Source organism: Microtus ochrogaster, unplaced genomic scaffold, assembly GCF_000317375.1.
Source record: "Microtus ochrogaster isolate Prairie Vole_2 unplaced genomic scaffold, MicOch1.0 UNK1, whole genome shotgun sequence".
NCBI classification, from domain to species: domain Eukaryota; kingdom Metazoa; phylum Chordata; class Mammalia; order Rodentia; family Cricetidae; genus Microtus; species Microtus ochrogaster.
In genome coordinates, this window is record NW_004949099.1 from 11,288,739 (window position 1) to 11,314,262 (window position 25,524).

The 25,524-nt window shown below is 44.3% G+C and overlaps 1 protein-coding gene across 1 annotated transcript in view; it reads right to left on the reverse strand.

The window, feature by feature from the left end:
* Positions 1-13,955: 13,955 nt before the first annotated feature.
* Positions 13,956-25,524, reverse strand: part of Eogt (EGF domain specific O-linked N-acetylglucosamine transferase) — a 37,713-nt gene continuing 26,144 nt past the window's right edge. Inside the window, exons 11-17 of the mRNA XM_005364922.3 lie at positions 25,310-25,381; positions 25,128-25,214; positions 24,033-24,101; positions 21,140-21,201; positions 17,678-17,797; positions 16,560-16,662; positions 13,956-16,091 (exon numbers count right to left, since the gene is read on the reverse strand). Coding sequence (XP_005364979.1) covers positions 15,945-16,091; positions 16,560-16,662; positions 17,678-17,797; positions 21,140-21,201; positions 24,033-24,101; positions 25,128-25,214; positions 25,310-25,381 — 660 coding nt within the window. The 3' untranslated portion in view covers positions 13,956-15,944. The remainder of the gene's footprint in view (positions 16,092-16,559; positions 16,663-17,677; positions 17,798-21,139; positions 21,202-24,032; positions 24,102-25,127; positions 25,215-25,309; positions 25,382-25,524) is intronic.

Consider the following 25,524-nt stretch of genomic DNA (forward strand, 5'->3'; position numbering starts at 1 on the left):
GGACGAAAGCAGTAGGAGCAGCTGTAACCTGAGCATGCGCCATGTAAGGAAGTCACCCAAAAAACGCGTGCCAGTGTGCTAAATGCCCCCTCATAAAGCCAGTGAGCAGTGCGCTTTCTCATGCTGCCTTCAAAGTATGGCAGAAAGAAGGGTGCAGGGTTTTTGAGAAGTCAGAGTCAGAATGGAGGGAGTTAATTAGTTTCAGAAAGGTAAGTAAAGTCATATATCCAGCATTTGGGCAACAATCTTCATTTGGAGGTTAACTCGGGAAAAGCTTGTCTTCCACCCAGCCTAAAGTCTGATCCAAAAGGCTGCCCTACATGTGAGTGCCCTAGATTAGCAGGGACTCTATTGTCCACTAAGCTTGCATAACAGAGTAATAAATTGTCCCAGAATTTCCCATGCCAAGATGAGGATGTGAGTGGCCAATGGAAATAATTTTTATTTCAGACCCAAGAGTCATAGGAAATAAGGATACTTTCTTACACGTTGTGAATCTTATATTCATCTCAATGCCTGCTCAGAGGAATAATTTTTTGACCCAGTGTCTTGGGGTTATTATTGCTGTGATGAAACACCATGGCCAAAAGCAACTTGGGGAAGGAAAGTTTTATTTAGTTTAAATATTCAGAATCACCATCCACCAAGGAAAACCAAGGCTGGAACTCCATCAAACTGGGTAGGAATCTGGAAGTAGGAGCTGCTGCAGAGACCATGAAAGGTACCGCTTATTAGCTTGTTCCTAGAGAACCCAGGACCATCGTCGCAATGGTCTGGGCTCTCCCCCACCAATCACTAAAAGGCATTTTCTTAACTGACATTCCCTCCTCTCAGAAGACTTTAGCTTGTGTCAAGTTGACATAAAACGAGCCAGCTCCTCTGGCTTCTCCTAGCTCTCATCTTTCCTTCCCAGGTCGCAAAGTTGTTTTGCTTGCTATTTGAGAAAACTTCTATAATTTAATTCTCCCCTCCTCCCAGCTCCCCCATAGAATAGTCTATCTGACCAAATTGATGTGATGAAATGATAGGTTCAAAGAATAATTCATTATACTATCAAGATCTTGGCATGCCAATTGCTGAAAAGACTATTTTGAGCTGTCAGTTCTAAAGCACATATTTTTTCATTGACGGACATGCCAAGTGCTTGATGGAATAATGAATTGTTCCCATTGACATCACTGTCGCACACAACCCTTGGGCTCAGGGCAGCATTTTTGAGGCATGATGGATAACACTGCTGCTCTTTCCTCCGTGAGTGAAGGATAAAGTCAGGCTCCGGGAGTTGCTGAGGAAGACAATGGGACCTGAGAGAAGAATGGAAAGTGACGGCAAGCCCAGCCAAGGTCAGACCCGACGGCGCTGCATTTTATAACATGTCATAATTTAAAATATTGAGATACATATTTAGACATGGCTGTCCGAAACAATTCCGCCCAAGTATTCCGCTTTCTTGCTTGGAAATGTGATGCATTTGGGCTTTCTGTTTGTTTCTTATGGGGTGGTAGCTGTTATTTTTGCTTTGTTCTCTGACTTGGGAGATACTTCTTATACCTGTATAACTTAGGCACCCAAGTGTTCTGGCTCAGAGAAAAAAGAAGTTACCCGAACCAAAGCCTCAGGAACATTGTCCTCACAACTTCCGTAGAACTTTCATGTACCAGGTTTCATTTTGCTCCCAAGACATTATTACCATCCGTGCATCCTGGGTGGGACACATCTCAACCATGCCAGGATAGGGAGTGGCCTGTGAGGACTTGAAGTCCCACAGAGCAAACTCATCAGGAGCCATCAGTAACATTTGGTGCAAAAACAAAGTCACAGAGCACAGAGACAGGGATTAATGCATATGGCACTCACAGTTTGAGGAAAGAACACTCTCCTTGCATTTCCAAGGCAGTCTTGGACCATTACAGCATGGCTCATCAAGTTCCACTTATCACCTGTCTCTGCCCATGATTCTGAGTCATCAATACCACGGTAAGAACAGCTCTTTCAGGAGGACTCACCCTCACCTTGTAGCTATTTACTTTTTTGCAAAACAAACAAAAAAAAAAGCAAAAATAAAACCAGAATGGGGAAGAACAAAGCTTTGAATTTCCCTTTCCTCCCTCTCTTGATGGTCATTTTCTTTCCTGGAATTGAAAACTCTGAGTTCTGTCAGAATCCTTTCATGTCTCAGCTCACTTCTAAATACTTCAGCTGATCGATGACCCCTTCATTACCCCAAGATTAAGAATTTGTGTCTGTCTATGTCTATATCTCCATCTCTACATCTATGTCTATGCCTACATCTATAACTATATGGGCTGGAAAAATGGCTCTGTGATGAAGAGCACTTGCTGCTCTTGCAGAGGACCTCAGTGTGATTCTTGGCTCTCACACTGAATTTCATAACCATCTGTAACTTTAGTTCCAGGAATCCAATGCCCAGTGTCCTGTTCTGGTCTCCAAGGGCTGCCTGCTGGTGCACAAGAATTCAGTCAAAAACACACAAACATACACATGAAAATAAATATTTTTTTAAAAAAATAGATGATTGATAGATGATAGATAGATAGATAGATAGATAGATAGATAGATAGATAGATAGATAGATAGATAGATAGATGTTTGTTTCTTTAAAGATTTTGGGATACTTCCCAGAAGAAAAACCTACCCATCAGTGTTACCTGGTGACGATTTTATATATCTGGGTTGTGACTTTACATACATGTGATATCTACATATATTTATAATTTGTCACTTAATCCATAAGCTCAATAAGCCTAAATATAACCTAAATACCAGTTTCTACTCATTATTTTCCATTTATTTGATTGATTGATTGATTGGTTGGTTGGTATATTGTTCGTTTGGTGGGGGGGGTCCTTCTGTCTATATGTTGCTTTTATTGGTTAATGAATAAAGAAACTACCTTGGCCTGATAGGGTAGGTGAGGAGACTAAGCTGAATGCTGGGAGGAAGAAGCCCAGGTCAGAGATGTGCCTTGGAGCCGCCAGAGTCAGACATGTCAAATCTTTGCCAGTCAGGGACTGTCACATGGTGATATACAGATGAATAGAAATGGGTTAAATTAAGATGTAAGAGTTAGCCAATAAGAAGTTAGAGCTAATGGGCCAAGCAGTGATTTAGTTAGTACAGTTCCGTGTGATTATTTTGGTTCTGGGTGGCTGGGACAAACAAGCGGTCCCTCCTCCAACATTTGTTTGAGATATTCAGATAGCCCAGGCTAGCCTTGAAGTCTTACCATTCACTACTTTAGCTCCCAAGTGCTGGAGTCACCTTCTGAGTGTTCTCTACCCCAGACTCTGGAGCACTTCTCATGGTTATGATGTCTTCTTTCCCTGCACAGCACTCAGCACTTAGCTTTCCAAACCTTCGCTTCTAGAGCTATCTGATTTGTTTATGCTCCCTATTTGCTCACCATTGTCTTCCCAGAAAAGTGACTCATTCAGAGAACGACCCAGCCAATCCTGCCAGCAACCCTGTGAGGTGACCCTCTTCACAGTGCCCAGGTACAGGTGAGAGCAGGGGGTTCCATGAGCCTGCATGTTCCATGAAGGGACCCAGCTATAAGCAGCAGTACTGAGCTGACTCTTGCACCACCCCACGATCCTGTGACTCCCTGAGCTCTGCCAAGATCTTCAGATTTCTACTAAGTGTCACCAAGCATCATCAGTCTGAAGGATATCCTGGGTCAGTGTCAAGAAACTTCTGTGGGTTCAAGAGGCATTATCCACAGGCTAATTTGGGTTCTCCGAACTAAAACCTGAAGCCTCAATCTACTCCCACTGTTAGTAGTGAGACAGGGCTCCACACTGTCACCCTTTGCTGCCTTAGGTTTTCCCTAAATCTTCTAGAGACCTGAACTTAGGTCAACCCAGGATTCGTGGCATTGACACAGAGAAGGATTTCAGTACTAGCTTGTATAAAACAGAGATAGTTGGGTTTTATTAACAGCCTTTTTTGGTATCCTTCAAGCACCCGGGGTTAAACACAGAGCAGTTCAGGAAGATGGGATATACCCACATGCCAGTGTGGGCTTCCAAGAGAGAGTCATAAATAGGTATGTTAGTATTTTGGTGACTTTAAAGTTACATCCCCAAAAGCCTCCTGAAATATCCCCCCAACCCGCAGCTTCCCCCTTTTCTCTTTCCTTTTGACACGTGAGACTGTAGTCTGGCTCCAGAGAAGCTGTGGATGAAATTGTAATGTGATAAAGTAAAACCAGGAGCCCCTAAGGTCATGATGAAGACAGACAATAGAAACCAGAAAGGCAGTTTGGACATAGTGTCCCTCGATAGAATTGCAATATGTCCTTGGTTTTGTCCTGTCCAGAGGCCAGGCTGGAGCTCTGACCCCCATCCTTCCTCTCTTTTAATGAGCATGGAAACAGATTCCTCTGAATGAATAAATAAAGGGGAATCTGTAGTGTAGATAGAGCAGGAAATTTATAGAATAAGAATGTATGCAACTTGGTGTAATGTAAAAGCATTTCTTTTTGTGTGTGGTGTGGAAAATTACTAAGGTGAAATATTAAGAGAATATTTGCCCGCTTGAAGGCTGCCACACACACACACCCCATCTGGCAAGGCCAGATGGGGGGGGCTGTACCCAGCAACTGTGGTAACGAAGTAATCTTGCCACACAAGAGGGACCCCCCCCCCTTCTGTGGCCAGTCGATACCGATAACCTAGCTATCTGGTTATGGGAAGGATCAAACGAGGGGCAGTTTCAAACTGGCATAAAAGAGAGGGCTGAAGCAGGACAGTTATCTCACTTTTCACAATGGCTCTGGCATCAGGCCTCGTGGAAAGAGAGATCCTCCAAGCCTGACTCCCGAAAAGCAGCAATATTAAACGCCTTGCCTAAACATTTAATGCTCTGTCTCCCAAGTACAGAGCTTCATCTCCCGAAAACAGACATTTAACGCCTTGCATCCCGAATACAAAGCCTCATTCCCTGAGAGTGGACATTGAAGGTCTGTCTCCCGAGAACAGAAAAGATACTCTGCCTTTCAGAACGTTTTGCCATCCCAAGAGCAAAGCTTCGTCTTCGAGAGTAGAGAACTAAAAGCCTTGTCTCCCAAGACTCGGTCACCCAAAAAGCCGAGTCCAAAGGCCCTACATTCTGAGATAGACTAGCACCAGGCCATAGACTACACAGTCTATGATCTAGCACCTGATACCAGCCTGGAACAGGACATTGGGATCTTATCTCCCGAGCGCAGACTATGGGGTCAAGAGTTGATCCTCACTATCCAGCCCCCAGTGCGGTCAGGTGTCCAGCCTGAAGAAATTCAAAAAGCCCTTTTTAAGCTGGGGAATACCAGGTCGTATGATGCTATTTCATGCGTATATGAGATGTTAAGAGAAAAGCATAGACGTGTTAATACATATGTTTAGTGTGTGAAATGTTGAGATATCTTATGGACAATTGATAAGATTAGGAAATGTTAATGGATAAGTTAAGGTTAAGAAGTGTTTTATAGATAAGTAATGGATAAGTTGTATTAAGGTTAAGAAGTGTTTTATGGATAAGTGATAAGTTAAATTAAGTTTGTGAATTGGTTTTATGTATTAGGATTAGTAGGATTAATAATTGTGATATTGAAGTGCCTGTGTGTTGCCCATTATCAATTCCCCCGTGTCTATTAAGATCGTAACCCCCGTTGATGCATTGGATATTGAAGTTGCTAGTAAAGAATCATCATAAAACAATTCTCTTGCTTGGTCTGGTCACTCATCGCTCTCTGGGGAGAAGCGCACAGAGTCCTCATAGATATTACTCGAAAAGAACCTGGAGCTGAAGTCCCCCAGCTCATAACACTTCTCTTAAGTGAATGCTGCTGCCTGGCCTCTGTTTAAGAAGCTATGCTTGTAACTTCTGTCCAAACAACAATCCCTTCTGTGAGCAGTTTGGGAATTAGATCTCTGGATTTTCATACCAGAAATGTACCTAATCCCAACAGCCTATCTCTTAAACAGCTTGCACGGGCTTGGGGCGGGGGTGGGGTGGGGGTGGGGGAATGTCCCTTGAATGGAAATTTGTACAGTAGTTCTGGAGGCCACTGAGGATGAAGTCTCTTGAGATCCGTTAAGGGAAGTCTATTTCTTCCCGGTCAAAAGAATGGGATCTACTTCTGACACTGGGTGGAGACGTCATGACCTTAAGGGCTGAGTCTATCATGCTCAAAAGGCATGGTAGTTATTTTTCTCACATTCCCTTGTCTTTTCTGTCTCACCATGGCTTCCCACAGTCAGTACCTTTTTGCAGAATTCCTGAGGGATGCGTGTTGTTCCACCAGCCAACAGTTGCACCATAGTGGGTGGGGGAGGAGGAAGGAAGGGAGGCAGACTGTTTGGGTGAAAGCTTCACCTCAGCCCCTGGCATCCATAAGCCCAAAGAGTCTGGGATGATTGGTTGGAAGTGTCAACCCCAGTCCCTGGCACCCTATACCCAAAGAGTCTGGAATGTTTGGGTGGAAAGTTCCATCCCAAGGCCTCTCACCTGGGAGTTGCCTCAGTCCAGATTTTATCTCCGAGAAAGCCTGCCAGACGGTAACCCCTTCTCAGATATATTCAAGATTGCTTCCACAGGGTGTTTAAACAGTAACCCAGAGAACAAACATGTGGTTTCCTGGTCTTCTTTCCCCATCTCCTCTCTGAGAGCTGGAATGCCACCCGGGAGTGCTGGCATCCATTAAACTTGGGCTTTCTCTAATTCAGTTTGCTTGGTCTGATTCAGATTATTGCATCAATGGGGAGGTTTATAGTGGTGCAAGAACTTTTCACAGACTCTGGTCTCTTTCACAGCTGTGGAAAAGCGGGCATCTCTTTCTTGGTGTTATTTTATTCCTTTGCCGTCCCCTAATTCAGTTTGCTTGGTCTGATTCAGATTATTGCATCAATGGGGAGGTTTATAGTGGTGCAAGAACTTTTCACAGACTCTGGTCTCTTTCACAGCTGTGGAAAAGCGGGCATCTCTTTCTTGGTGTTATTTTATTCCTTTGCCGTCCCGATTTATTATTTGCACGAAGAAGCATCCACTATAAAACTTTTCTTTCCGATACTTACTCTGTTATTTGAATTGCAAAAGCAAGGCAAACCAGAGCATAGCATCAAGTAAAAGGTAAATACGATAGGGTTACAAAGCGGCTTCTGCGGGGAATTGATTTGCATAGAGATGCCTGACAGGACAAAGAGAAGACCGGAGGCGCTCCATCACTGCATCCTCTAGTCTCACAGGAAAGCAGAAGTCATGACACCCTCATAAACTGAAGGAGGAAACCCTCAGTCCCGCTTCCAGGAGCCCGTCCATAAACACTTCTCAAAGCGCCTAGTGTCAATTCCCTCCTCGAATGTTGTAGACTATTACCCGGAATTTTGAAAAATGACCCATGGGCGAAGATATTTTTCTGCACATTTACATTTTTCTATCTTTGAGGAAGTGCTCCTACTGTGATCCCCTTTCCTCCTCCAGCGGCTTTCAAATGCTAATACTGGCCTTTGTCTGTTGCACACAGCCCAAGTCTGCTCTCTTTCCAGCCTGTCATCTGCCTTATTTACATGTCTATACCACTTTAGCTTTGGGTTGCTTCTGGGACTTGCAGGAGTCACCTTTAACTATGGACTGATTGTCTTCCAGTGGACCCTCCTCAAATCAGCCGAGTGTCACTGGCTAACACTGCAGCCAGCTTAGATGTCTGCCCCCAAACTGTGCACGTCAAATTCATTCCGGGACCCTTGCAATTTAGTTAGCAGATTTCTCAGGATGCTACCATGTCCTGTTCACCCATGCTAGTCTTACTGATTGAATCACCTGATGTCACTGCAGCTACATCAGTCTCGATGACATTAAATATGGAGTGTGACAACTCAGATCCTACACCCTCAATTTCAGTCGGTGTCTATTTCACAGTGTGCTTTGATAGTAACACTTCCAGGGCCCATGATGCTGTTATCAGTGGGTGGTTTTTTTGTTTGGTTGGTTGGTTTGGATTGCCCAGTTCATAGTCTGAAAACACCAATGGCCTCGTGGGTCCTTGACAAGTGGCTTATAATTGACCCCATACAAAAGGGGTGCATGTATCCTGGACTTTGCCAAAGGACTTTATCAATCTCTTCGTCAAATGAAAACTACACCCAGCAGAAGCCACATATGACTCTTTCATCCTATAGCCTCCATATTAGCCAGGTCTTGGTTCAACTATTTATCCTCACCCTATCAACACGGATCAGATAACACAACTGAGTTAATTCCACCAGCAACACGCAGCAGAGGGTCAGGGGACAGCTCAGTCAGCAAAGCCTCGCAAGCACGAAGACCCAGATTCAATGCTAGGAACCCACATAAAAGCTGGACAAGCAGGGCAGCACACTTGTAATCTTTACCCTGAAAAGACTAGACAAGTAGATGCCTGGGGCTCACTGGCTAGCCCCCTCGCCTAGCTTATGCCCTCTGAGTTCAGAGAGACACCCTATCTCAAAAGGGAAGAGGCATTGCTAAGGAACAGCATCTAAAGTGTTCCTGCTTTCCACACACATGCACACATGTGCACACACATCCACGCATATGCATATATATGCACATACACATGCACACATATTTGCATATACTAACATACAACTGACTGGAGCAACTTCATGCTGATGGCACTACCTGATGTCCTCTTCCCCAGAAGGAAGCTGTGTTGCCTGTGCAATCTTCACATCACCCTCCATGTACCTGAAGGCAAAGATTCAATGTGAAATCATGTGTGGAGTCTATAGCACATCTTCCTGCTCACGATTCTACATACAACTCGTATGTCAAAGGTGCCAAGAGGATGTCTTTTTAACTTGACTTGAGGTAACATTTCCCAAGCATCACCCGGTTGACACCCAGTGGAAGGTACCTCGGCATGGGCTGATCTGTTTCCAGGAGCTTGCCAATATCTCCTAAGCCAGCAGCCCCAGCTTGCTCTGAATCAGAAACACCTGGGGACATTTAACAAACTACACAGCTAGTCTGTGCCCTAGAAATATTGTTTGGCCGGGACTGGAAGAGACCCTAAGAGAGGGACTAAAATGGTCCGCAGGTGTCTTTCCTCTAAATAGCAATAAATTCATGCGCCACGACATGATAACAGCATTCGCTGAACCAGGCTGAGCAGAAGCAGCAAACAAACACCGATTTGTTTCCTCTTTACCTCCTTAAATCCATCCTGCCTAATATACATCATCACTGGTTTACAAGAAAAGTGAAGTTCCAGGGACAGCATGATGGCCCAGTGATTAAGAACGTGTACCACTACTCTTGGGGAGAGCCCTAGGTTCCCAGACCCATGTCCTACAGTTCACAGGGACTTGTAACCCCAGCCCAGGAGATACAACGCCCTCGTCTGGCCTTCACAGGCACCGTACTCACAAGTACAACCTCCCTCCCCTCATTGGTAGAATCAGCTGTCAACTTGAACTGTCTAAGGTCATCTGAGGGAGTCTCAGATGAGGGGTTTTCCCAGATTAGATTGGCCTGTGGCCATGTCTGGATTAATAGTGGACGGGAGAGGGCGGCGCACTGTGGGTAGCATCGGCCGGAAGTAGGCAGGCCTGGGCTGGATATGTAAGCTGGCTGAGCATGAAACAGCGAGTTTGCCAACAAGCAGAGTTCCTCCATGGTTCCTGTCCCTGAGTTTCTGTCACAAGTTTCTGCCCTGATTATTTTAATGATGGATTGTGATCTGGAAGTATAAATATAAGTAGACCCTATCTTCCCCAAGTTGCTTTTTGATTGTAAGATTGCATGTGTGTGTATGTGTGTGTGTTTTGTTTCTCTCACAGCAACAGAAAGCAAACTGGAAAACACATAATTAGAATTTTTTTTTTATCAAAAGCTCCACAGGGTTAGACAACCAAGGTCACAGAGTACCTCATCTTCCAGAAGCCTGAAACCGTCTGACTTGCGTATCCACGTGAAAGATGGAGAAATACGCTCCTGGAATGCATCTTGGAATCAGATCGGAAACAAAACCATGATATGAACATGGCTCAAAATCATGTAAGAGGAAACACCCTGAAAGGCCACTGCCGCGTCTTTCAGTCTCCCAGTCTGGAGCACGAAGTTGTGAAGATTAAATGAAGCGAACACTTTGAAGGGGTTTCCAGTTCTTGTCAACTCGATGGGATTTAGGGCCACCGCAGAAACGCACATGTGGATATATCTACAAGGTTTGTCTGAGGAGGGAACTGGCCTGCATGTGGTAGAGTCCCAAACTTAATAAACAGGAGAAAGCAGTTGAGTGTTGCTCCTTCCAACTGGGACCAGGAGCCACCTCTCGTTCTGCCTTCTCTGCTGTGATGAAGCGTGTTCTCAAACTATCACACAAACAGGTCCTTCCTTCCTTCCTTCCTTTCTTCTTCCTTCCTTCCTTCCTTCCTTCCTTCCTTCCTTCCTTCCTTCCTTCCTTCCGTAATTTTCTGTTGTCCAATAGCTTGTCACAGCAATGACACAAATAACTAACACATACCTGAAGAGAACTGCACTAGGTCATACCCATGTGGGCTCAATATTAGCACCTCACCTCACTAAACAGCAATTTATGTTCTATAATTCTTGGATTTCTGGCCATCAGTGAGCTCATCTAATCAGAATTCTGTTCGAACAAATAGCAGTGAGGCCCACGAGAAGACCGCACAAGAAAGAATTTCAGTTCTAAGTGGAACTGAAATATTAACATACTGCATATGGGCTTTCAGCAGAGCTCAGATGCCAGTTAAACTCCCAGGCTTTCCAGCCTGCATCCTGACTTACAGCTTCTGTCACTAGAATCATCTTCCAGGGCACCAAGCACTAGTCCCTTCACTAGATGAGGAGATATTACCAATATGCAAATGTTGGCTGCAGCAAAGGTATCGCCGGTACCTCCCCTGTCATCCTGTAAGCTGTCCCAGTGATGCAGGTTTGCTCACTTAAGGAATGAAATCCACCACCCGCACCAGCACCACCACTCCATAGTGGGAATCAGGCCTTCCTCCACGCTCAGAAGCCTATAGTGAAGAATGAGAACCTCACAGCCAGCACAGGCCCCAGAGGCCATGGCCATTTGGAAGGGTTTGACTGCCACCTCGTGGTCACTAGATACACCAGCCCACAGACAATAAAAACGGAGCAAATTGCTCAAATCAGATCAGTCTCTCTCTCTCTCTCTCTCTCTCTCTCTCTCTCTCTCTCTCTCTCTCTCTCTCTAAGAATGATGGCTGCATCTTTTGATGTATCCCAGAGAAGAGTGGTCTTCGAGTGTTCTGGCAGTATCCCATGCTTGAGAGCTTGAGAGAGGTTGGCATGTTTGCTTGTTAGTGGCGTTTTGTTTTGTTTTGTTTTTCCTTTTTAGGACAGTCTCATGTAGCTGAGACTGACCGCAAATTCAGCAGCTGAAGTTGACCCTAAACTTCTGAGCCTCTTGCCTACAACTTCTGACACAGTATAAATGTACATCACCACACCTGAGACAAACCTACCAGCTGAGTGACTTCCCTTTCCCCAGAAGGTTGTTTTAAACCACTGGTTCCAATCCCCGACAATTGTGGTGGGTCCCCATCATTACCGTGTCTGGATGTAGAATAACCGTGACAATGCACCAAAGGCGAGTGTTCCTAGGCAGGTTCAGCTGAGCTGTGAAGGCCCATCATGAAAGTGGGCACCACCATTCTATGGACTTGTGGTCCTGGACTGAGTATAAAGGATACTGAGCACTGAGCACCCAGCCCTCATGGGTGTCTGTTTCATGAGTAGTGAGACAACGCAACCAGCTGCCTCAGACTCCTGAGGCTGTGACTTTGCAGCCACGATGGAGGCATCCTTGAACTCTGGGCCAAAGTAAGCCTTTTCTTCATCCCTTCCTTAAGTTGCCTTTGTAGGGTATTTTGACACAGTCATGGGAAAAGCGGCTAATACAGCGATCACAACTGAGCTGACTGACATAGTTCCAGTTGAAAACAGTTTTCTATTTTCTCTGCCTTGTCTGTACTTCAAAGAAAACCACTTGGCAATTGTAAGAAACGTTAGGACATTTTCCATTCTCTTTGTTCCCCACTAACTCTTCTGCCCGCTCGCCCTCCTTACCTAGCTTCCGTGTAAGCATCCCCAGTTGAATCCCTTCACAAGAAAACCTCTGCATTCAACTCTCTGTCGCTGGCCTGGTGACTTTGGGCACAGTTCTGCCCTGCTCTGTTTAAACATATAGAAGAATGATCTTTGGGACTTTAGAAAGATTGTAGGAATGGGGAATTAACGAACTAACAAATTGATTAATTAATCAACAGGGCTCGAGTATGGCCCCCCACATGAGAAATAATAAACTGTCCTTACCCTTGACAATCTACAGTTTGAAGTTTATGGTGTTTTTAAACAAATAAAAATAAAATCTGCATGTAATGAAGACTCTAAAATCAAACTTCAGGTTGACAGAAAGTTGACAGGAGAATGGAACCAGCCCACTCACTGCCCTCGCTGGCAGGGGAAGCTGCACGGTGTGCCGTTCCTTCTCCCTGTGGACAGGCTCTCAGCCTCCAGGCTGTGGGGAGGGTAGATTAGCATGTTCTCCTCATAACTGTTCCAGCTGGAGGGAATTACCCCGGTCAAGGTTTCCCTATTCTCCACCTCTGTAGCCCCAACCTGGATGATAACACCTCCTGCCTCCATTTCGACTTCTCTGAAAGATCCTATGTTCTTTTGGCTTGCCATGTTTTGGTTTTTCGAGACAGGGTTTCTCTGTGTAGCTTTGGAGCCTGTCCTGGAACTCGCTCTGTAGACCAGGCTTCAAAGTCACAAAAATCCCCATGTTTCTGCCGCCCAAGTGCTGAGATTAAAGGCAAGCACCACTACTGCCCAGCAACAAATTCTGGGTTCTATAATGCCCCTGAGGACCTTCTACTTAACTCCAGGTGATGTTCCCCCCTGCCCAGACCTGGCCTTTTTGGGACCCCATGCTTCCTCACCTGTGTTAACCATGAGAATCCACCCACAATAAACCACCAACTTGCAATCCTTCATCCCAGAGTCTGGTACCCAGAGAATGTGACCTAAGATATCTGTCTGCTACCTGCTCTCAGCACAACAGCCAAGGGAAAGCCAGGTCTTTACTCCTCTATGTAGATCCATCAATGAGCTATGCCTCGTCAGAGTGGAAAGCCAAGAGCCTTGCCATCTACATGTGGCATCGTCCTTGAAGAAACTCTCTCTCCTCTACCATACCAGCTACATTGGCTGTTCCTCAAACTCAATACACATGCTTCCGCCTCAGGACTTCAGCACTTACTGTTCTGTATTCTTGGCACGCTCTTCGCCAGATCATCAATCAACCTCCATCCCTCACCTCCTTCTCATCTTTGAGACTCAAGTGCTACCCCCTCAGTTAAAACCCCATACTTAACCACACAAGACTCCACTAAACTCCAGAGTCCACGCCTCTTTCTTACTTTGCCTTTCTCCACAATAGTACCAGGGTCTGGAACACTGTGTTCTTCTATATCAATGTAGCTTAATGCCCATCTTCTCTAGCACAACCTAAGTTCCTTGGTCCTAGGCTGTCTTCCTTGAGGCTACAAGAGTAACTGATACACAGTAGCGGCTGGATCAGTGTTGACCGCATGAGTAAGCAAACGAAGCAATGGAGATCTGGCTGTGGAATGACAAGACCTGGGACCTTCAGGGACATCACCGAATAGCATTTGACCTGCTCTTGAAATCAGGAGCCATTATCCTCCCACCATTTTGGTAAGGTTTGTTCGGGTCCACATTTGTGGAAGCATCAGATAAAAATAACTGCTAAATAAATGTAAGATAATTTTTGATTACGCTGAATCCTTCATCAGTGAGCTAATTACTTTTTAAAATCATGTACAAGCTATCAGGTTTTTTTTTAAAAGCAAATGATATGACATTCAGACACAAAAAACCCTGAAGATGTTCAGATATTTAAATAAAATATAAAAAGTTTTATTCCACAGCCATGCATGTCCTTACAGACATAATAAAAAGAGTTATGTCTACATTTTACAATTCAAAGATCTTCTGCTCCCACAAAATATGTGATAAGAGTTAGTCCCATAATTAAAATTTTAAACAACTTTCTTATTTATATAACATATATTCTGTCTTTGCAAAATCTTAAAATAGTTTTGTTTGTTTGGTTTTTGGTTTTTTGAGACAGGGTTTCTTTGTGTAGCCCTGGCTGTTCTGGAACTCGCTTTTTAGACCAGCCTGGCTTTGAGAACAGAGATTCACCTGCCTCTGCCCCCGAGGGCTGGGATTAAAGGCGTGTGACATTGCAACCACGCCAAATATAGTTTTACTAAGAAATTGTTCTCAGTTCCCAAAGTTGCTGGTAGTCTGGAAGCATGGGTCCCTGTATTGCTTGAAATGAGGTAAGAGGATGAAAATTCAAATGACTTTGCAGAGGCAGTCTTCGGATGTTTACCCTCCATGACTGGCACAACAGCTCCTCCTTAGAGACCCTTTCCCGTAGAACACGCCCCCTCCACACCCCGCCCTACTGATCATTTAGTACGCCACCACACAAACAACAGCAGCAACCCTGTCATTTACCAGTTTCTAAAGTTACAATTCTTTCCAAACAATCTTAAAACCCAAACAGAAGTCTCACCTATAGTGGGTCACTATTTTCTTTAACGATATTTTAATAAATAAAGTTTACAGCTCAGTTACTGAGCCCTGAAAGCAAAAGGCAGTAAACTTCTGAGGAGGCACAGTTACCAATATTGTGGAGTTTTTCGGGGAGAGGGGATCACTTCTCTAAAATTTAAAAATAAAATCCTTGGCTGTGATTTGTTTAGTCCACTGTAAAAACGAAAAGCAGCTTCTCTGCAAGACAGCTCAAATGTTAATAAGATGCAAACATCACACTGTACAGTAGTACAAACCCATGGTTTCTGACTGCCGAGCCGGATGCTCATCAACAGCCGTTCAAGGACAAGCCCGCTACTCGGGCATCCCATTTAAACAGAGCCACTTTCTGAGCCTTTTCATTTCGATTGAGTCATTCACAGCTCTGCTGTTTGTTTTGTTTTGTTTTGTTTTATGATCCTATTTAAAAAAAAAATAGGGAGAGTCTCTTCATGTGGCCATTTTGTAATATTTACATTTTTGCAACTGTTAGGGCTGCTTTCCCCCTGCCAGAGGTAGATGCACACAGCTGTATGTGCTTACAAATGCTTGCCGGATGCAAACAATGACTTCACGCCATGTCAACGTGATGTTCTCACGGCTGATGGGTCTACAGAGATGGTACTGCAGAATGTTCTGATGGGTCCTTATTAGCACGGCCATTACATTAGGGGAGAGCATGATTGAAAGGAAATACAACGGCATGATTGACTCAGGTTCTTGATGCACATAACCTGAAGCCAACTAAACACTGGTCTACAACTATAGTTATGAACAGACAATGAAAATACCAAACCAAGTAGATAAACGACAAGGTGGAACATTGTGAAACTATGCAATCACATTAGTTAACAAACACACTTAGAGATTCTAAAGCTGCTTAGGTTGACAACTTTGGTCCCAGCAGGAAAGCTCTGCAACACCAGGGGCGCCTGCCCAACTTTGAACTATAAAAGTAACTTTTTTCAGTGCAAAAATACTATTGCTATCAGTAAATAGCAATGACACAATACACACATGAAACACTTAAAGACAAAATATCCTGAAAGTATGTTTTCATACAGAAAAAGTAAATTTTGTAGATAGGCATGGTGGTATACACCTGTAATCCCAGCACACAGGAGGTCCAGAGGCTTGTTAGTTCAAGGCCAGCCTGAGCTATATTCAATAGTAAAACGTCATGTTTCCTCTTGCAGTAGGCTATGACGGGTTGTTTGCTCCTTTGATCATGAGTCTAGATGTGTTTAAACACTCTCTTCTTGTAAACAAAAGTAACATTTCTACAGTTCATCATGTTTCTTCTTAAATGGCCACTGTGGATGTCCCAGAACATACTCTGCAGCCTGAAGGACAAGGTACATGAACTCTTCTACATCAAAAGAGTAATTGGTAAACTTCGGGTGCTCTCCCAGCGTTGGATGGTGCCCCTGCAGAGACAAGCCAGAACAAAACCAAAGTCACTGAGGGTGTGTCTTTTATTTTACTTTAGCTAAAGAAACTATTTTAACTTATGCTATTCAACAGAGGCTGGCAAGCTTTTTCCACAGAGGTCCCAATAATATATTCAACATTGTCAACATCTACTCTCAGACACAGATGCTCTGCCAAGGAAATGCACAAGCAAAACCAGACAATATGCAGACAAATGTGGCTGCTCCCAATAAAACTTTATTTACAAAAGCAATGGATGGGCCAGATTTATACCACAGAGCTACGGTTTGCTGGTGGCTGCTATATATAATCTGATGTAAGCTATTTTATCAATATGGAGGTTTTCTCCAATTTGCAAATATAAAATACACCTCAGTTTTCAGGAGAAGAACACTGTATCTTTGAGACTCGGTGGTGGCTCTCATGTTAATTACTAGACTCCAAACCATTTGACTGGATGTTACCTTATCTTGAGGAAACACTTTGCTGGGCTTCCGCCAGGTGATGTAATGGACGCCTCTGAGCCTGGCCAAGTCTAAGTAACAGCGCTCATCTTCACAGTTGTACCTAAGACACAAGGGTGTCACAAAATGATGCTTTTGTCTAGGGGGTTGCCCAGTGTGTAACAATCTAGGGGGGGGGGAATCATTAAAACCTCTAGTAAGTGAGATATTTTTACAAACAGGCTCAGGGTGAGGAGACATAGGTCTGTGGTGGCATGCATAGGCACTCGGTATGATCCCCAACACTGTAAAAACAATTTAAAATGGTATTCTCAGAACCTTACCTTAATTTTAAGAGAATAGAGTAAGGGCAAGGAGTGGGCACCTTATTCAATAGGTTCTACTGCCTATGGACTGGAGATTATCTTGTAAGATATTATCTTTACATACATGGAAAATGGAGTTAGGGAGGCAGGCAGCACATTCAAGGTTAGACAGCTGTTTAATGAAGGAAGCAAACTCCCACCCCAGGTCTTCTGGGCTCCAGTATCTCACTTGCTTCCCCTTCCCTTTCTCCTTTCTTCCATCCTCCCCTCTCTTCCTCTAGGACAAATGAATTAAGACAGAATTCCCATTCACCTTTTACCTCACTAACTGCTCGAAAATGTCAAGCAGAATATTGAAAGTTTGTAACCAGCTTCCGTTCAGTAGTCTTCTTATGGATCCATGCCCTCCCTGGCTCTGCCTCATACATGCTGGGTAAGCAATCCACCTTTGGAGATGGTGCCTCTGCTATCCCGGCCATCACTACCCTGTTCTCTCTCGGCAGAGTAATGATACTGGTCACAGAGAGGGAAGGGCTCACAGTGGAAGAAGCAGATGGTAGTGAACTCGGTGTTGGGAAACCACAAGACTACATCCTAAGTACGGTGTTGAGGCTACAGGGAAGGAGGGAGTAGCTGCTTCCTAACAGTGTTGGCAGACCTCAGACCTTTTAGCCAGAGGTTGCTTTCCTTTTCCAGATACTACCATGATGTAGCTTGGCGGGAGTCTGCTAGGCCACCTAATGCCAGGGTGAGAACCCTTAGCTCAGAACCTGGCTCATAAGTTTCCCATGGACAGATGCACCCTGTACTCACAGCTCGAATACAGCAGCCCAGTCTGGAAGGAAAAGTAAGTGGGTCAGGCCGGCTCCGTGCATGCCGATAAATATGTCTGTGTTGTGCGTGATCCTCAGCTGATCTAAAAACCCGAGCTCTCTGCAACGTGGGACAGCACGAGAGAGGGAGACAAAGAGTGAGTGAGTTCATGACCCACAGTGACAGTATTGGTACATTTGTGTCATATTCTACATCCGTGCCTTTAGGATAACTCCAAATGCACTCCAGTACTAATAATTTAATTCATTCTTTTGATAACACATTCTTTAAACACAAACTTTCTGTTTCTCAAGGGAACGTTAATAAAAAAATTACACGATATCAACATCATTACAGAAATAGATATAATTCAAATAAAAGGTGCCATTCAGATGTATGCAGAAAGATAATACTGCAGGGCAGAGCTCCTAGCAGGAAGCCCTAATCTTCCGTCTTCCTGGAAAAGGGAAGCGAGCAAGTGCTAATGAGATACCAGAATATCCCAAGCTGAAAACTACTCTCAGTAAGCAATAAAAGAACTTTTTAAAAATGAAAATGAGGGTGCCGTAGAAATGGCTCAGCAGTTCAGAGCACTGGCTGCTCTTCCAGAGGGTCTGATAATTCCCAGCAACCACACGACAGTTCACAACCATCCGTTACTTCCGTTCCAAGGGATTAGAAACACTCTCCTGGCCCCCTCCGTCACAGCAGACATGCAGCACACAGGCATACATACATGCAGGCAAAGTGCCCATACACATAAAAGAAAATAATATGAAAAAGAAAATAAATTATGTGACGTGTGTTCCTCAATGCCACATACGTAAGATGATCTTAGATGCAACAAGCCATTGTCTGTCTTTGCAGGAAGCTAAGATTTCACAGATGTCCTTTAAAGCCAAGATACCAGTGGAGTGTAAGGATAGAAAACCGTGTGTGTGGAGGGGTAGGGACCAGAGATGAACATAGGAAAGGCAACAGTAAAGGAACCCATTGGCCTATGTGTGCTTTGTTCTGCCAGGAGAGCATGCTCTCAAAGGCACATTACAAAACTGGAGAGGCAGGTGTATATGCCAACGACCCATAAACGGTCACTGCATACCCCATCCCTTGCTTCCCTTCTTGCCAAGTTAGAGCCAGGCAGACTCTGGTCTACACCTGTAACACTAGTAGATGCAGACATGCCCACCTGAAATCAATCCACACAGATGTACTGAGTGAGGCTGGGAATGAGAACTGAAATATGGTGTTGGGGCAGGGGCACTCAATAGTCACAGAGGAATAGGTATCCAAAGTCGAGAATGGTAAAGATCTCAGAAGAAAAGGTAAATTCTTTCTTATATCAGGTTTTCAAAACAATCCAAAAACAAGACAAGGAAACAGGAAAGGGAGACACTCTTTCTGTATGTCTCACACCAGGGAAAGGTGTCTCTGTTTGCCTAGGAATGTGAACTGGTACCAAGGTAAGGACATGATAAGTGATGGTGAATGCTGATTGGCTTGACCCATTGTAGACTCCCACAGGAAGGGAGTCTCCATGAAGAACTGTCTAGATTAGGTGGGCACGCAGGAATACTGTGAGGGGTTTTTCTTAAGTGGGTTTTGGTGGGAAGACCCACCCTGTATATGGGTGGAGCCATTTCATGGCCAGGTCCAGGACTGAATGAAGAGGGGAGAGCAAGCTGTCCACTGGCATGTAGGCATGAACTCACTGCTCTCTGCCCGGAGGCTGTGAATGTAATGTGACTAGCTACTTCAAGGTCCTGCACCTGGACTCCCCGACATGATAGGCTGTAGCCTGGAATTAGGAGGCAAATAAACCTTCTTCTCTTCGGTTGTTTGTGTCGAGGTATTTTTATCCCAGCAGTAGAAAAGGAAGCCAAGACAGATGTGTTTGCTCAGGTAAACACAGGTAAAGCCCTTGGACTTGCCAGCTGGAGAACCGTCTTGGACTGGCAATCACAGAGGTCCATGCTAATCAGTTATTAATGATCACCACAGACTGACCAGTATGGATTTGTTTCCCTTGCTTTACCAGGAAAATGTTCAGACAGCCTTGAAAGCAGGCAATGGCCCAGCAACAGAGGTGCCTCTCTGGCTCCTTCAGGTTGATGCCAGGCCTCCATCTTGGTCACACAAGTCCTGTGTGCCAATGGAAGAAGCCACTGCAGCAGAATGTACTCTGTGACACAGAGGAGCGTTACATCCTCAGAGCACAGCTGCAGGTGGAAGCTAACAGAAAGCCAGTGGGACATAACAGGAAGCCTTCACATGCAAGGACTGCCTGACAGCCTCACAGGTCTGCACTCGGGGCTGAGGTCCTCAACACAAGAGGCACACTGTCCACCATACCTGCACCCCAGTTTTGAAGCCCAGTGGACAGTTAATGGTCACATCCTTCAGGACTCATCATCACTTTAGGAAGTAAGAGCTGATGAGTGTGGTGTAGCACTCCCAAGCTTATGTAGCGGAAGGAAGTACATCTATGGCAGGTATCGTCTGCAGGGTGTGTTTAATATAGAAAAAAAAAACCAGCAACTGTCATAAATTTGGGTTGTGGCTTGTGATCATGGGAAGATGAGGAATAGAGAAAATTTCGCTTCTTCTTTGGGCCTTTCCTTTGGGGCTTTCTTTTTGAATTTTTAAAATTAGATTTATTCATTTTATTGTATGTGTGTGTTTGGCCTGCATGTATGTCTGTGTACCATGTGTGTGTTTGGTGCCCCCCCCGGAGATCAGAACAGGGCATTGGTGTCTTTGGAACTTGAGTAAACAGCTGGTTCACCACCATGTGAGTGCTGGGAATCAAGCCTGGGTTTTCTGTAAGAGCGGCAAGTGCTCTTGACCACTGACCATCTCTCCAGCCCCGTTTCATCTCTCTTACACTGATAGACTTCTGCTACCTGGAATGTGCTGCCATTACAGTATGACTGTCCTCAAACCGGCAGAAATTCCTAGACAGCAGTAAGAAGCATGCTCTCATTCTAAGCCTTTTGGTTCCACCAGAATTTAAAAAGAAATATAAATATTTCATAAATGTTTTTTTAATTAATGGTCTTCGATGTTGAAATCGATTAGCTAACATGGTAAATTAGACAATACATACATATATATTTATATATTTGTATAGGTGTGCATGTGCAAATGTCTATAAATGTGAATATGAGTGTATATGTATATTAAAATTTAATACTGGTTGGTAACTTTTAAAAATTCAGAAATTTCAAGTAAAAATCTGGACTCATTATTTCTCTGGAAATATAAGATTGTACCTGAACAGGAGACCTCAGAAAGCTCAGCAGCCCCCCTGAACCTAAGTCCCCTGTCACTCCCATTTGGCTTAGTGAGTGTCTGAGTCTCACTTCTTGGACTACGAGGGCCAAGAATGCCCACTGCAGAAGTGCTATGCACCCACCAGGAAGTGTCTCAATCTAGAGGTAATCTGCCCTGCCCAAAGCTCACCTGTACTTGTAATCAACAATCCGGACCTCAAATGTGGATACTGTTTTCAGAGCATTCACCAGCTAGAAAAACAGAAGAACATGCAGAATTACTCCTTTCTGCTTTCCTTTGTGAATCCTATAAGTTTGCTTTTAATTAAAATTGGTTTTGTGTGTGTGTTCTGTGTTCAAAGAGTGCTGTGTGTATAAAGGACATCCTCACGTCTTGCTCCTCAGAAATACTATGCATTTCATTTGCCCTGAAGCCAGCCACACCTGCCGTGTGTGTGTGTATGTGTGTGTGTGTGTGTGTGTCTGTGTGCACAAGCGCACTCATGTGAGAGTGCATTCACCTGTGTTTTACATAAGAAGCCAGAGGACATTGATGTCTTCTTCCATTGCTTTCCATGTCACTATTTTTTTATTTTGTGGTATGTGTGTGCTACACATGTCTGTATGGATGTGCAAACGTGTGTCTGCAGGTGTGTATGTATTTGGAGACCCAAGCGCAACACCAGCTGTTGTTCCTTCATGATTCTTCAACTATATTTTCTGAGATTCTCTCCTTGAACCAGAAGCCCACTGATTTAGACTGCTCAGTCTGTGAGCTTTGGGTATCCACCTGCCCACCCCACCTCCTGATCCCATGGTGGAAGATGTCACCACTCTTGGCTTTTGTATGTGGGTTCTAAAGATCTAGACTCAGGTTCTCATGCCTGCAGAGCAGGTACTTTATAGACTGAGCCATTTTTCTTGTCCCTTCTTCTCTTTAATATTCTGAGACAGGGTCTCTCATTGAACCTGAAGCTCACTGTTTTTTGGCTCAGCTAGCTGGTCAGTGAGCTCCAGCATCTGCATGCTGCTGTTCCCCAGTATTGGGGTTATAGTTACATGCACCCTGGCTTTTATATCCGTGCTGGGCATTTGAACTTAGGTTCAAATAAAAAAAAAAAGCCAGGATACTATATATGGGTTCTGGGGTCAAACTCAGATTTTCATGCTTGTATGGTAAGCACTTTACCCACTGAGCCATGTTCCCAACTTCTAAAGTTTATTAATTTTTGCAGATAAAAATTTGTTTGCATTAAGCATCACTTGTCCCTATCATTTTAGACCATATTTGAATTCAAACATTTACCCTATCTCTGGAATTGATGACCCTGTTTTCCTATAATTTCACAGCCACTGGGTACTTTGAGGATGAGGGGACAATGCTCCAGACACTATGCTGAGATGGCTCTTTCCAGCCAATACCTCTTTCCAAACAAACCACAAAAAGTTTAAACCCCATTTTCTGGAAATACTGAAGTATTGGCAGAAAAAAAAATACTCTTTCTATGTAATTTCTCAAATCACTTTTGGCTGTTGTTCTGGTCGACAGAGTGCAACAGGGCAGTGTAATGTCCTGTCGAAGCAGCATCATGATTCTGCTGATGTAGTGATCACAACACTGTAACTGACCCTGTAAGGGTTTGCATCTCTACCAAGTGGTCCTGCACAACAGTGGCAACATCAACGGTCACAGAAAGCATTAATCTGGGCAGTGGTAGGGAGTCTGACCAAGATGAAGAAGGGCCCTTGGTTCAATCCCTGGCACAGAAGGAGAGAGAGAGCAGGAGAGAGGAAGAGAGGGAGGGAACCTAATCCTGCTCTGCTCACCACACAATCTCAGTTCTTCAGCAATGCCTATGAGTGGTCGAATGCATCTAATTAGTGGCTCCATTTTATACATATGTATGCACAACTGCACAACACACATGCAGCCACTTTACCCCCAGGGGAGAATTAAGTAGGAAGCATGAGATTTAGTCTTTTAGCAAGGTGGACTCACATCAAAGGAATTCCATGTGTCTGAGAGTCATTTCTCTAATTTCCAACCACACACGATTATCTCAACAGACCTTGCACTGGGCCAAGTTTGCAGTAACCATCATTTAACCAGACCACCTGGGAGCCAGGCTGTAGTCCTAGTACTTATGAGGCTGAGTCAGTGGGATTGTGAGTTCGAGAGCAGTTAAGCCTACATACTGGGTTCAAGGTCAGCCTGGGCTACACAAGCCTGAGTCTTACTCCCTATTCACTAATCCATCTAGTCAAAGGACTGTTGCCCGTGTCAGGCATACCCTCTGGGATCCATAACTTGTCTTGGAGGAAGAGCAGCAGCCTGGGTACTTACTCCTGGGTTTGCATTTTGGAGCAGAATTGCTAATCTCACCTCAAAACTTTTGTGCAGTCTGCCTAGAGAGTCTGAAAGTGTCAGCACCACTGGCTTGGTGCTATTCCCTGACCTGCCCTTTCCTGATGGCCTGGACTCACAGGCACACTCAGCCTCCACTTGCACGTCTCTGCTGTGACAGTGGGACACCAGTGAAGAACAGCCTCGGGTCCAGGTTCCCTTGATTATCTGCCCAGTCTGAGACAGGTTCCAGTCTATGATCTTGCGCTGCTGAAAGGAACTAGATGCCCAGGAGCAGTTTCCAAGACACCCAGCCATTTAAATGAATGGAATCTCTTCCAACTGTATGTGTTGCTGGATGCTACAGAAATACCAAGTGATTTATATATAAATTATCTCCTAAAAGGTATGCTTGCATGTTGTTACTAGTTTACCTGGAGAATGTTTAGCTTCCTGTTGCAGTCCAGATAAGACTCATGGTTTTCTTTGCTCTTGGTTTTGCCTGTATTCTACATGGAGCTGCTGCAGGTGTACATTTACAGTAAAGCTAGTCTGGATGGGGAAGGAGTTTGGAGAAGAAGCTAAAGACAGTAGCTGTAGTAAGCATAGACCATTAGGTATCTCTAGAAACCAATAGTTACAAATTAAACACTTTTAGTGCAATATGAAAAATACAGTAATTAGCCTTGGAAGGCAGAGTCATTACGATAGCATTAAAAGTTCACACCAAAACACTAACCTCATTTTGGTTCAGTATTTTCCGGTATTCTGTGCTACGTGCAAGAATGGTAACTCGAACTTTCCCATCCTGTGAGCAAAATAAAAAATTGGATGTGCTCAGATAAAAAAAAAAAAATGAACCCCCCCCCCCGAACAATCTCAAATGCATTTTCCCAGAGAGGTAAAACTCACTAAGGACATACTTAGTAAATGGGGACTATTAGCCCGAGTCCTCAACGGCTATCTCAGGAATATTACTCAACTCTGTAAAGCGACAAAACCTGTCATTTCTTTCAGCATAGAGGGCAATGGAAGGCATTATGTTCACATAAGTCAGGTACAGAAAGACAAATACTATATGCTCTCCCTCAGACGCAGAAGCTAACAGAGCTCATCTCAGAGATGCATACAATAGAATAGTGGGGAGTACCAGAGAAGTAGAGAATGTACTTGGGGGCGGTGGACACTGGGAAGGATGGGGAAGGAAACACACAGGGTGGTTACTGGAACCACATTACAGATATGGGAGGATCAAGGTCTGTTGTCAATGTCATGTAGTTATTGGGCTTAGCAATGATGTATTGTCTATTTCCAAAAAGCTAGGGGAGAAGATTTGGAATGTTCTCACAACAAAGACATGATCAATGCTTGAGGTAACACAAATGTTGTGATAGTTACACTCTGTCAAAATATAACACTGCACCCAGAAATGTGCACAGTTAAAGGTTTATTACAAATGTACATAAGTGTATCCACTTTAGCCATGGAAGACAAAACCTGTTCATTATATTATTACTTGGTTATTGGTTGGTAGAATAGATTTTTTTTAAGCAGGGTTGGTAGAGTAGATTTTTTTTAAGCAGGGTTATAGGAGTTAAAATGGAGAAGGTAGGGAGCCATGGGCAAAGAAATAGACAGAGACAAGGAGAATAAAGCATACTCTTACAGCACCTTTTAGCTTATTTTCAGTGGCTACAGAATCCTGAATTCAGAGGACCCCAGATCAGGCAGCATCATAGCAAACACTGCCTCCTGGTTATGTGCTTCTCTCCAAGGTGGCACTGATTAGAGCTGGACAGTCAAGCCTACTCAGAACCCACAACATATCCGTTACCTTGGGTCCCTCTTGAGTGATGTTCAGCCTATGCAGCACATGCTGGGAGAAGGCTCTGAACAGCCCAGTGTTCTGACAGCCAGAGATCTAAAACAAAAGCACCAGGTCACGTTACAGCGAATACTCCTGCCCTGGGATCTCAGATAATTTCTAAAAACAGGAATGTCATCTCAGATGCTTACCAGAGGCGTGTTATAGAACAGCCCGTACCGCATGCGGGGCAGCAATGAAAACACAGCTTCTTTAAAGCACACCTAAGAAGGAAGACAGTTTAGAAGACAACACAGCAATGCACACATAACTGTGCACCCTTCACAGGACAGCACAGTAAGTGTGCACAGTAAGTGTGCACCCTTCATAGGACAGCACAGTGAGTGTGCACAGTAAGTGTGCACCC